Here is a 13,409-nt window from a genome sequence, read left to right as displayed (position 1 = left end):
GGCTGCTCAGTTATGCTCTGTCTAGCTACTGCCTCAGAGAAAAGGTAATTGCTCTAACATACGACCTCCCCACCCAAAGCAATTCTCTCATAACTTCTTTTCGCAACTTCCTTTTTATGCCAAAATACTGTGTTTCTGAATTGTCAGTCTCAGTAACTCCATTCGATAAAAAGGTTCATAATGTTTAAAGCCCAAATTAAACCCCAAAGTGCTAACCTGGTAACACATCTGAGAGGAGATTAATTTGGAGGTGTTTCAATTGCCAGACAAAAGGGAAATTTTCTATTCCTTGCATATTAAAAAGATTACTTTGGCCTGCAATGTTGTTCAGCCGTTGGAATTAAGAAATAGACATAAATGAATATAAAATTATGGGTCAGCAAATATAGAGCTTTACCCGTACTCTTAACTGGCTCAGAAAATTTCTTTTCAGTATAATTCTGTAGGCATATCCTCCATAATTTTAATTTAGTAAAGTTAATGCCTATTACTGTACAACTCTTTCAACACGAAGTATTATGTAAGTGGTACAGAGTATTATGATGTTATTATTTGCTACTGTAAAAAATATTTAACAAGCAGAACACTATGATAATTTGTTCGTGTTGGCTAAAATGAAATATTGAAACCAACTTTTGAAATACACATTTTTAACCGACAGTTAGGATGCAAACAATGGAAATAGTCATTTGGGCTGAAATGTTTTCAAAAACTTTACATTCTAATTTGCTTCATACATCGTCTACAACTGAAAGGATCAACATTTAGAATCTGTATTTAAGTCAATGCTAATATCAATAAACTTCAGTTTAAATTAATGCAAAGGATATACTCTAATGGAAAAGAAATTACTCACTTTACTAACTACTACTGAAGTCTAAAAGTCTGAGAGAGTTCCAAAATGTTGTTCAATATTGTATGTGCAAAACCGCGTTTAGTGTCTTCAAAGGACTCTAAGTGGCCAGACATCTCTCATACCGTTTCTTCTACCTGCATACATTAAAGACACTAGGTCTGTGGTTTCTGTTAAGCCCCGTGGTGACAACTGATAGGAGACTTGTCACTCTTGTGCTTTCAAACAACTGGTCTGGATATGTGAAATTTGCAGAACTGGAAGCAATAGCTGGAAAGCATCCTGAATATAAGTAGTACTGTTGCAACCCTAATGGGGAGAGAAAACATGTGGTTCATCAGCATAGCTGTCATGTATTTCAGCAATTACATTGTACTTTTTAAACAAAGTGTTTTTTCTAACATCTGCAAAGTGCTATATTAGCATATGTATTCACACAAGATTTTAGAATCTATAGATAACAAAAATGATAAGTTACAATAGTTTACAGCTAACAAGGATAGCCTGAATCACTATATAAAAATCTGATTTCCACTCAGTTTGAACTCGTGGACAGTTTTGTTTGTAATGTGAGTAGAATAAAATACAGTGTTCAGAAGTAGATTTGACTTTTTAAATACAAACCAGCTAGTCTTTCCATCAACAGAACTAATTCTGAATTTGCTGTAGGCGGAAGAAGTGTCACTGAAATTAACAGTTTGAATTATTACAATGGTTTTAACATATAGTACTATTTTTGGAATTTCTAATATTGAACGGTATATAGCAGCTTGTAATTCTCCATGAACCTAGGCATTTGTATACAAATATGGGATTTAAGAAGTACAAAACATCGTATTCCACAATTCTGAACATTCCCAGATACGTCAGCTGCAATAGAAAATTTATCCTATAACAAAAGGAACCATATAGTAATCTTTACTACGGCTCTGTTCAACTTCCCATGATGTTCCTTAAAGTTATTGTTAATTCAGTGCAAAATTGCTTATTGTAAAACGATCTTCTCCTCATTTTTAAGGGATCACAGCTATTAGATATGACAATTTTTAATCACCACTATATGTTTATTTATGTTTAAGGAGAAGTGTGATCTAATTAGCAGAGTTAAAAGAATTCGTGCTGCAGATAGCACACATTTTAGTACTTTATGAGCTTATTACTCCCTCTTAACCTCTGAGGCACATTTTACTCACTGTGCTTTTCTGACGAAAAATAGCTCATGGTGTCTAATAGAAGAGGCACTAATAGCTCATAGTGTCTAATGAAAGAAATCACTCATTAACTTTTTGGTGATGTCTGACACATGGTTATCCCTGTGCTGACCAAGCCTGCTGCTAGACACTGAATCTTTATAGAAGTCTAAATGCCTGTGGATGGGAAGCACTGTCGTGTACCTGCAACTCAAATTCTAAAGAAAAGAATAGTCTGAAACTATCTGTGAATCAGAAATACTTTGCAATATTTGAAGTAGGTAATGGAACAGTAAGAATACACTTATCCCAGGCAACTTGTGAATAGGTTAGAAAAGGGCTAAACAGCACATTGCAAATTGTCTGCTGTGCTCTGACCAATACAGCTGTAGAACTTCAGAGCTGGCCAGTCTCACTTCAGTCATACAGTTCTGAAGAATCCTCAGTAAATGCAGTATTACTTCTATAGTATTTGTGAGAAAGGCTGAACACAAAAATGAAAGGTTTATGAGCTGGCACTCATAAATGATATTGTCATTACTTTTTATATAGTTCTTTCTTCAGACATAAATGCGACTGTTTCATTTCAAAATAATTTTACTAGAATATTTCCTAATGTGAAAAAAGTGAAGGCTTACCTCTAGCAGCACACTGTCTATGATGGGGTTAAGAACCTCTGCCTTCATACTGCTCTGTAAACCGGAAAATAGAATGAAATGCCACGACAGGAAATACATTTAACAGAAATATGCTGATATCTGAGGAGTGGTTTTATGAATTCTATAAAGGTCTTGCTTCACCTTGATTCTTATTCAGACTGTTTATCACAATATTCCTCATAACTGTGTCTGCATTTCATACACACTTCAGTAGACCCTACGTATTTCTATCACTGAGTACAATGAACTAAGATGGGCCCAGGGTTTTACTTTTTCATTAATTCATATACCACAAAGTTTCAAATTGCCTGGTTTCCTATGGATGTGAGATTTATGTGATGACATTGTCTGTCCATCCGTCTGTCAGTGCCCTTTTCATCTCCCCCAAAATTTTTTAACCCTCATTTTCAAGGAAACAAGAAGGAAAAATACGGGTCAGAAGGAAAATGAAATTCTTAGAATTTTCACAAGTATCTGTGGTTAGGAGGAAATGAAAGGCCCAGATTACCTCCCCCACAGAACGAAAAACAGGTGAAACTCAGATCCCCAAACTGGAGGCAGTATATGTTGAGCTGGACAACGCAGGCTGGCCAGTAAACATAGCTCAGCATGCATAGCATTTTTCTCAACCACCAGATAGGAATAAAGATGGGTACAATGAGTAGTGACACTACTAGAGGCTAGAAAACCAAGATTCGTCAGCTCCTCTGCTTTTTAAGATGGCAAAAGTTCTTTCCTTTTTTTATTCTGTTTTTTGCATTGTGTTTTTTTAGAACAACAATAACCTCCAGCAAGAGTTGCTTTCTTTCAATACTGAACGGTGGACTTTATTAGAACAAAGGAAACACGATACTGATTAATTTAACTGAAGGATTTCCAATTACAACCTTGTAGCTTTCATATTACAGATTTAAAAAAACATGAAACACCTTAATTTTAGTTTGGAGAAAGATGGCAGAACAAAGGGAAGATGGTTAGAGAAAAGAAGAGCAATTTTACTGTCAGTTACTAGAAAATCCATTACGAAGTGCACTGTTTAGTTGATTGTCAATAAACTGAAACAGATAGAGAGCAGTATCAATTAAATACTATTGATTGTATGAATCAATAAGTCAAAGTTTGAAAGAAATCTTGCGTAGCAAGCAAAGCTGTTATTTCTTACTTCTGCATTACTGCTCACTCAGAAACATCACCAACATTATAGACTATGTGTACGGCCAGCACTACAACTAATGTCTGAATTATACAGATATAACTATAGGGATGGCATTATGTTTGAAAAAACCAGCATTTTCTGTTCTAAGCTATTTCTCAGTTTCCCACGAGTTAATGCACTTTGCAGGATACTGGAATGTGTGTGTGAATCCGGGTGCTGTTGGCAGGTTAAGGAGGAAGTTGAACCACTGTGGGACATGGCAGGAAGATGTAGATTTTCTACAGTCCTGTGTGACAGGTGCTGCTTACTTTCCTACCGACCATGGTGAGCAGAAGGCCCACATCTTCCTCCAAAAGCTTACAGGGATGGGATAGCACATACAGATCACCAGACTGCCCTATGAAAACTCTCTTCTAGAGAGTATTTTGGCAGTGAGAAGTGTCTTTGTGCTCAATTTCTTATGTGTCCACACAAACGTCCACAAAACCAATCTGGTCCTAAAAACTGGTACAGAGTTGATAAGAATAAAACCTAGTGCAATGCTTATGAAAGCTTTAGTTTCCAATTTTCTGAGCTGGGCCAGCTTAATATTTCATATGCAATTTATTTTTATACGTCTGTGCATGTATTTATTGCAAGTGTCACACAAGGATGTGCTAAAATACAATCCCAAAATGCAAAATAAGCAGTTTCTCCCGGAGTAATGGGAAGGAATGTAAATTATTCAGAATAAAAGCAACCCAATAAATCATGTTCTTTACAAATAACTCTGAAAAAACTTGCTCAGAGATGTGCTGGAAGAGCTCATGGGATAACTGGGAAAATTTCCTTTGATGTATATTCACACTTCCATGGAGTAATCAGGAGAGCCAGAGTTCGTTCTTCTCTGATGTTTACAGAACAATTTCAGCAACAGCACAATTTTTGCCTCTCGATCCTGCTAGAATACTCAGATGTCTGTCATCTTTGAAACATCTTGAAAGGCAGGATACTATTTCTAGCAAAGATGTTCACAGATAAATGGATGTTCCCAAATATAATATAAATGGAATATCTTGAGATACAAGACAGAGTGATTTTTTTTAAGACGGACAACCAAACAGATTTTCTAATCTCTTAAACCTTTTGAAAACACAGTGGCCCTAGGCCAGGGGATTTAGCAAAGGCTAAGAAGACAGCTCGTGAAACCATCTTAAGGTACTGGAAGTGTTATCTGTTAATGACTTTTACACAAATGCATTCAAAAGGGATAGGCTGAATAGGAGAAGAAAATATCATCAAGTTGTGGGACTTCAAATGTGGGGCCCTTTCAGTATGAGAAGGTAAGTGCTGAGTGGTGATCAGGAAAAATGGGAAGTGGTGTCTAGAAAGAGAGATTTTATAAGGCAGAGGACTGCAGTCTATCTTATAAAGGCTTATAAACTTTCTCTACAACAGGGAATCTGCTGTAAAAATGCTCTGTGTTCTTGATCTGAGGAAAGAAGTGCCCTCTTTGCTAGTACCTCATGTAAAACCACCAGACTCGGGTAATAATTTCTGTTTTAAGAAGTGAACTATGTTTAAAAAAGCCCAAATGCTACAGAAAATGCTGTTATCTTACCCCAGCTGCTGTTAAAGAATCAGAAAACTTCTTTGATAAAGATGAAACTTCATTGCACATGGCACTTGTTAAACTGGTTTAAAAAAAAAGAGAGACAAATATAAAAATACATCCTTGTCCTGTCAACGGATAAAAACCCTATGACTGTCGCAGGTACAAACTTCATCTTAGAAGCCAAGAATGTTCTTAAGGCAATTTTGCTTCTAGTAATTTTTTAAATATTTTGGGGTAAACTTTGTTCAGATATAGTCAGATATAGGAAAAATCCATTTCTGACTACAGCAGCAAAATGATGTCATGTTGGCTCGAACACTAGTCTTTTTTGATAGGGCAATGTTTCAATTTTTTAAATTCTAAACTTCCAGTTTAACTATTGTTTTTCTGATGATTGCAGCAACACAACTCCTAGAAATACTGTTGGAAATAAATCAAACTTTAGTGAGAACAGTGAGAAGTTTCCTATCTAAGCAATACAACATCTACTCTGTACTAGAAGAGGAAGTACCCTTGTGGTTAAAATATGAGAGAACAAGGAGATCTAGTTCTATTCATAGATCCTTCACTGTTTTGCTAAACATTCACAAGTGCATCATATAGAACCTCATCCTGCAAGGTGCACCACACCTGAGCTCTAATTTTGAAAAACACTTGTTCAAGTACTTTGGTTTAGACTGAAGTGTTCATATGGACTTTGCTATTGTTACTAGCACTCCTAAGGACAAATGCTTAAATACTTTACTTACTTAGGACTCAAGCGCTTACAACATCTTAATGTCAAAACCCACTGAAATCAGCAGAATCAATTACTACAGAGAGCTTGAGATCAGAATTTTGAGTCCCACTAGATATACTGGCTTCTTGAATTTATGTTTGTTTTGACGTGGTTTACTACAAAGTTGCTGACAAATATGGTCTTAGCGTTTAGACCTACAGATTGATTTTTGTATATTTTTGGCAGATAAACACTAGATAATGAAACTCTATTGGCAGATAATAAGACGGCATTATGCACTCTAAAAGCAAATTCTATATATGCTAGCACAGTATCTTTTGCAGAGGGAACAGGAAATGCAACCCAAATTAGCATGTACACTCACCTGCTGGAGCAGAAACAACTTTCAGCCTGTGAATAGGTCAATTTTTTGTAAACATACATATGTTAGCCATTTCAAAAAATGACACGTAGCCTAATAACTTGATTACATGAGAAAATATAGCACCAGGATCCCTAAAGCCAATGCTGTTTGTTGATCCATGAATTCACTGTGCCTTCAAGTGCCAAAAGCTGAACGGAACTTCATGAGTTTTAAGCAAATGTCAAATGTCCGTATATGAAGTACATAATACTCACTTTGTCAGTACTTTTGCTTGATCTTGAGCTGTTTTTTCTACTTCCTGCCCATGTAGAATTAATTCTCCTACTTTATGAAGCTGTTCAATACAACGAGCAGTTACCTCAGCCAGACTTTCAATGGACAGCATGTAGATTTCCTTAAATTAAAAACAGGGAATAATATAATCAATAATAGCAACACTGATAAATATACATATATACATATAAAAAAATTTGAAACATAGGAGCCCTCCCCGCCCCAATTGGAAATACCACCACATACGTAGTGAAGTAATATCAGCCATAATGTCATCCTCACAAACAATACTGGAAAATGAAATATCCACAGATTATAAAATACAGACCTTATACTCATCCTGAAAAATTAGTATGAACAAGTCTACCATTTCTTTGGATGGGGACTAGGTCAGGCTCTTGGATTTTCTAACACAGCACTTTTGAACCTAGTCCTAACAAATACAAAGATCCCTTAACTCTACAATAAGTCATAATTACTTTCATATGGAGCCAAAAGTATTAAGTCATCCCTCAGATGAATCTCGAGAGTAGAAATGGATAATACTCCCAATAAAATAGTGGCTTTTATCAGCAATGATAAAAAACTCTACCTAGCACTATGGTGTTACGGCTTTCACAAGCTGATGGAAATCAGCAATCACATAAAAATTTGTAACATATACAATGTAACTCTGCCTCCTTCTTTGGACCTTTTTGGTAAGGAAACATGACAGATAATTTCTTTACTAGAATTCACTCACAAAATCTTGACAAAGATACCAACCACATTTAATATTGCTATAACTTGGTGTAAAATATTCAATCACAATTAACCTTATCAACAAGAGGGGTTGTCTAAACAGACACAATACTTTTAGCCTTAAGAGCTATCTTTCATAAAGAGAATGAACACTTGTGAGTTGCCTAAATAATATTTTTGGTTTGTCTGTTTGTGATTTAAACTGTTTAAGAGTTTAAATAAAGTTTGAGAATTTTTTCCATGTATTGACAGTGGGAGAAAGAGATGCCAAGGAATGTTGAGATATGACTTGCAATGTGCTATCAACATTACACCACAGAATCCCTCAGCTCACTGAGGGATTGTTGTGTATACACATGTATACACACAAAAACATACATATAAAAAAAATGGGATAGGCAGAGGACCTGCTACTTTGATATTTACTTATGGGACAGACTAACAGTAAAAATATTTATGCAAGTTAGTTTCCTATTGGGTCTACAGTGAATAGTTATATATTAATACTCCTTAACACTTCCATGAGTTTAAAAAATAAGGACAACATGTAAAACCAACACACAAAGATAAAGTATGACAATTTGCTTAATGAAACTTATCCTCCGAAAGCTATTTTACCTCCACAGTTTTGTTTTTATCTACTTCTGTTTTATCACTGTCAATTTTATCTTCTTTTTCAGTCTTTTCTTCACCAGGTTCTCCAAGTTTTTCTTTTAGCTTCTCTTCTATGCCTACTGGGGTGGAAAAACTGGCTTCTTCCAGCCATTCATGAGCTTTTTTCCTAGCCTGCCAAACGAAGAACCCAACAACAAAGTTCAGTTCAAATAGGGAATATCAAATGATGTTCCTGAACATTAATTAACAATACATTTAATTACTTCATTTTTACATTCAGAAGTTTAAACATATCAAGCCTCTGCATGGCATTTAGTTAAGCGCATATTTAAGAAACTATACAGAGAAGCATTTCTGACTGCATAAAAATGGATCAGCCAGGGATAATTCCTCTACAGGTTTGCTATTCCTAACCAACACTTAGAATTGGCATTAACACCAAAGTTACTAATATTTCAGCTTTATGAGGTATCTTTCAAAGGAATTTACACGGAAGTAATTTTCCCAAATAAAAAAATAAGAAGCTGGTATAAAAAAGGAAAAAAAAATATTGAGAGGTAAGAGAGATGTAATAAATTCTCGACAGAAAAATAAATAGAAAACCACTGTATCTTCAGCTGCCTTCCCAGGCATGAAAGTAGATCAAAGTGGAAAAGCCTTGAAGTTTTATACAATTTCAGACTACTGTTATGGTTAGTAGAAAATTTATGATGTCTCCTTTTTAACATGAAGTCAAATTAAAATATGTTAAGACCTAAGTCTAAGCTAGTTATCCATAGTCTATCTATGTAGCTAGAGAGATAAACATTCATCTAGCCTAGGATCAGCAGGTGAATCACATTTAAAGGGGCCTGATAGTACAAATGTGACTAGTGATGTGACTAGTTTCTAGCCATCTAACTTTTAAATGATTGAAGCTAGATGAGATAAATCCAAGACTTCGCTTCTAGCTAAGAAGGTCTGGAGAAGTTCCTCAGAAGAATAAACATCATAAGCAAGAAAAATAATTCTGAACCTGACCTTTGTTCCCGGTATTTAAGACCAAATCTGCTGTGCTCATGAACTCTGTTCTGCTGAGACATCCCTGGTTCAAGCCTTTCTAACGTGGCCCATTGTGCTAGCTAGTCATTGCAACTGTATTGCCTTACTAAACTCACTTCTTCTACGAAAGCTTTTCTATATTCATCATTTTAGTCCTAGTCTCCTATACTTTGCTTTCTGAACTGTCTGAACCGAGCTAGGTACTACTCTGTGTCAGATTTCAGAACAAAGCCCTCCCTCTTTGTCTTCATCCAAGAAACAGAGGGCAGCTCGGTAACAGGTGCTAACCTTATTAAGTTTGTCAGGAGTAGCAGCAACATGCAATTCAAATAGCAGTTCAGTGAGCATGCTGACAAACTCTTCTCCCATATCTGCTGCAAGAAAAAACAAGACAATTTTTGTTAGGGTGTTATCACTATAATATTTTACACGATCAAATACATCCAGTCAAATAGTTTCCCCAAGCACTCTAGCACTTGAAAAACAGTGACAGTGATACAAGAAAGGGTGTGTGGGTGTGTGCGTGTATATGCTCAAATAAAGAAGACAACAAGCAACAGTGATACCTGTACAACCAGATATGCTAGCTTGACACTTTGACCACTTTTCCCACCCGATTCCAAATTCCACTAAGTTTCACAAAAGCAAGTAAGAGGAGAAGAAGCTGCATGATCCCTTGTTATCTGACAAAAACACATGACCCACAAAATAACCAAAGAAGAGATACTAACCTATTCTTTCAAATCAAGGAATGAAAACTGCAGCAAGGCCAGATACAAATAAGTTTCAGAGGAAACATACTGGAAAACATGTTCTCTATTGCTCTGTCTGCAAACCACAGCTAAGAGGTGTATTTTCTTTCTATTTTAAGATTGAGCTTTGCTTAAATGAAGAATGTTTTCTGTTATGCTTTGGAGTAATGAGCTTTAAAGAATCTGCACTTTTATTTCACAAGATTTATGAGCAAAGATAAATATTACTAGTCTTCGAACTTCATCTTTATTATATATATTCTTTTGACTACTTGCAGTTGCCATATTAAAACATGCTCTAAGTTCCTAACGGTTGGTATTTTGGTTGGTTCTGTTCATCTGCACTTGCTGAGTTTGGAATCTTCATTAACATTTCCTGGTGGAATACACAAAATCCATTTTTTTTAGCCTGATGACGATAAAAGGTCAAAGTCCCCATACTGAGCCTGAAAAAGTCCAGCTACTTCAAAAGTGAATTTCATATCTTGCTGTATTCCCACTTTTTTTGTTCATTTATTAGGTAGGGCCAGTTTTTTCATTTTTATACAAATCTTCAGTACTGGGCTTAAAAGCAGAGGGCCAATACTCTCCAATGAGTTTGGGGATTTTGGTAGAACTGTTTACAGTCCACAGTACCTTGCAGCGTGTGGAAAGGTGGTGGAATCTGACACTCAAATTATACTCTCCTAGAACAAAGGACATCTCATCCTTGCTTGTAAAGAGAATGCCCATCTTTGGTGCTATAAAATAAATTAGTATTTAGCACAAAGAACTTTTCAGCTGCAATGACCAAGAGATTGACCTTTCCTCTTAACAGCAGGGGAGCAGGTCAAGAAGATTGTATTCTGGCAGGCCAAAGAGATGCACAGAGTTCATTTCATTGCTGCCTTTTTCAGTAAATTTTGGCAATAGGATTTTCAGGTTTTGCAATACAGCACCTCTTGGATACACTGAATTCATTTGTTCTTAAAACAATGCCAAATTGTTTTATAAACGGCAGCATGCTGAAAACTGATAAGCAGTTCACTGGATCAATGCAAAATTACCAAAATTGTTGATAACTGGCATATTCAATACAATGCTCACTTTGGTTACCGTCTCCCTTAACCTCACTAAGAAATTTTTGGTGTTAGTGGCTTTCAAAATGCAGGTAAAGCTACTTTTTCAGATATTGTCCTCTCATTATTTCATAAACAACTGAAAGAAAAGAGGCTGCAGTGAAAAATACATGAAAGAGTTGCATAATCAAAGTGAGAGGAGACGTTAGAGAGAAGGGTATGCATTTGGCTTTCTCCTACTTGTGTCAGAAAATATCTTTTCCTTTTCTTTCTTTTCATATTGAATTTGCACCTATCTATCTGACTGTTAAGCAAAGACACAAAAAAGCTACGATTCCAGTTTCAAAGTTGCCAAGAACAAAGCCTAGCCCCAATCCTTTCCCAAAACAGTCCTCTAAAGATCACTGCAGTAATTTCTCCTTGTGTAGGACTGAAAATGTTTACAGCAGAAACTAAAAGCAGCACTAACATCTCTGAATGAGATCCTGAGAGTCTAGGATAAGAAGGTATCCTGAGAGTTTACATAAAACAAACGGCCACCCTTTTCAAACACTTGAATGCAAAGTACTGGTTTTCCTCCCAGCTAGCCTTTTTTTTTTCTGAATATATATAGCACTGACAAATGACACCATATAAATAACATGATTTTGATGACAAGAAAGTGGTAACAAATTAGAAATAAGTGGTGATTAACTTGTTTTCAAATACTGTTCAGTGGCTAGATAAGATTCAACATTTTCAAACACCATTAGTTAATCTCTGTCTTTTGCAGTGGGGTAGCTTCCTTACATAAAGGAAAAAACCACAAGTTTTACTCATCTAGGAAGCATCCTGCTGAAGGCAAGTTAGTTGTAGTTTTGAACTGTTTAGCAAGCAGGATTAAAACTCAAAATTCCTCCACAGAATTTAACATAGCTGCTACCTCTTGCTAGATTAGCTAGCTTAAGTGAAAATATATAATTCTGTATTAAAAATATGCTATTAAAGGAACATATGGCTTACTGACTTGACTTTATAAGTGTAAAACCTATTAATGTGCTTAACAGGACCTTAATTGTATTAACTGGCTTGAGCTAAGAACACAAACTAGAATGAAGCCTTCTCTTCACAGCAAGACATGAGCTGCATTTAATCCTGATCAGCCAACCTGTTGTTAAACTTTACTGTCTTTTATCTATGCTGGATGCATAGATAAACATAAATGATGTTTAAAATTTTTGGTAACATTAAATACAGACCATTTTCTTAGCGTAAATATTAATTATGCCACAGAAATATGCTTAAGGTTGCAACAAGTCATTTCAGATAAACAACTCCAGTTTAAAAAAAAACCAAGCCCATACAATTCAAACCTAGACCCTAAAAGATCAAGTGTGCTCCCAGAAGCATACATATTGATGCCCCCCAGAAAGCTAAACTTATTTGTAAAATATGACCAGAATACTAAGCGTAGTCAATAGCGAGTCACTGGAATCCAACTTAAATTATGTAAGATTGCCAAACTAAAGTATCAATGAAACATTAAACTGTTCAATAGAACTGTGCTCCATGAGGGGAAATGGACATGCAAATCACATACAACATTACATGGAAAGGTGCTGGATATTGTTTTTATCTAAAAATGGCAGACAATTGTCATGTAAAGGCCTATTAATGGAATTCTTTAAGTTTTACAAGGTTTTATGCATTTGCTGCATAAATGCACTTAATAAAAACACTTAAAATCCTGTGCATTAAGAAATTCAGGAAAAGGTCTGTTTTCTCTGACTCAGGAGGATCATAAGGAGCCTTCATTCATTCTGACAAGACTTTAATGAAGATAACACATTTTTGTGACTGGGAAAGGTATCTAGATTAGGACACTGTCTAGAAAGGACATGTCTATACAGTGTTAAGAGCACTATCAATGCAGTGTTGCATGTATTACGGATTATGGGTGAGAGACTGAAGAAAGAAGTAAAGGCCACATGTCCCAGGTTAGGAGCCTGACCACAGAATTGTAGGCTCAGCCCTAACAGAAAGCTACTTTGAGAAGTGATTAACCTTTCCATTCTTTTGGTGTCCTCCAGTGGAACTAAAATTTATCCAACTTAATACTAATAAATGAAGTTTATCTGTAGTTCAAATACTAATAAATCTTGAGCCTGATCGCACTAAAGGACGTGAGTCATTTTGAACTGCAGCCTGAAGTAACGCCCATTCAGCTGTTAGGTGGAGAGAACATGTGTGTGCTTATTATTTCCGCTGTCACAGAGAGGAGGATATGTTTCACTGCTGACTGGTTTGCTTTTGCAGGGGAAAACCTGCAGCACACTCTGATTTGGTCTTTTTTTTTTTAAGGTGCTCATTGCCTTGGTCCTAGCCTATTTAAAAG

General features: G+C 35.9%; 1 protein-coding gene across 1 annotated transcript in view; it reads right to left on the bottom strand.

The window, feature by feature from the left end:
• Positions 1 to 663: 663 nt before the first annotated feature.
• Positions 664 to 13,409, bottom strand: part of FAM114A1 (family with sequence similarity 114, member A1) — a 31,798-nt gene continuing 19,052 nt past the window's right edge. The window contains exons 8-13 of the mRNA XM_009575972.1: positions 9,514 to 9,599; positions 8,188 to 8,355; positions 6,810 to 6,949; positions 5,459 to 5,531; positions 2,682 to 2,735; positions 664 to 1,162 (exon numbers count right to left, since the gene is read on the bottom strand). Coding sequence (XP_009574267.1) covers positions 1,061 to 1,162; positions 2,682 to 2,735; positions 5,459 to 5,531; positions 6,810 to 6,949; positions 8,188 to 8,355; positions 9,514 to 9,599 — 623 coding nt within the window. The 3' untranslated portion in view covers positions 664 to 1,060. The remainder of the gene's footprint in view (positions 1,163 to 2,681; positions 2,736 to 5,458; positions 5,532 to 6,809; positions 6,950 to 8,187; positions 8,356 to 9,513; positions 9,600 to 13,409) is intronic.

This window comes from Fulmarus glacialis, unplaced genomic scaffold (genome assembly GCF_000690835.1).
Source record: "Fulmarus glacialis isolate BGI_N327 unplaced genomic scaffold, ASM69083v1 scaffold50534, whole genome shotgun sequence".
Taxonomy (NCBI): Eukaryota; Metazoa; Chordata; class Aves; order Procellariiformes; family Procellariidae; genus Fulmarus; species Fulmarus glacialis.
Note: the sequence above shows the minus strand (reverse complement) of the source record. Positions and strands in the feature narration are given on the sequence as shown.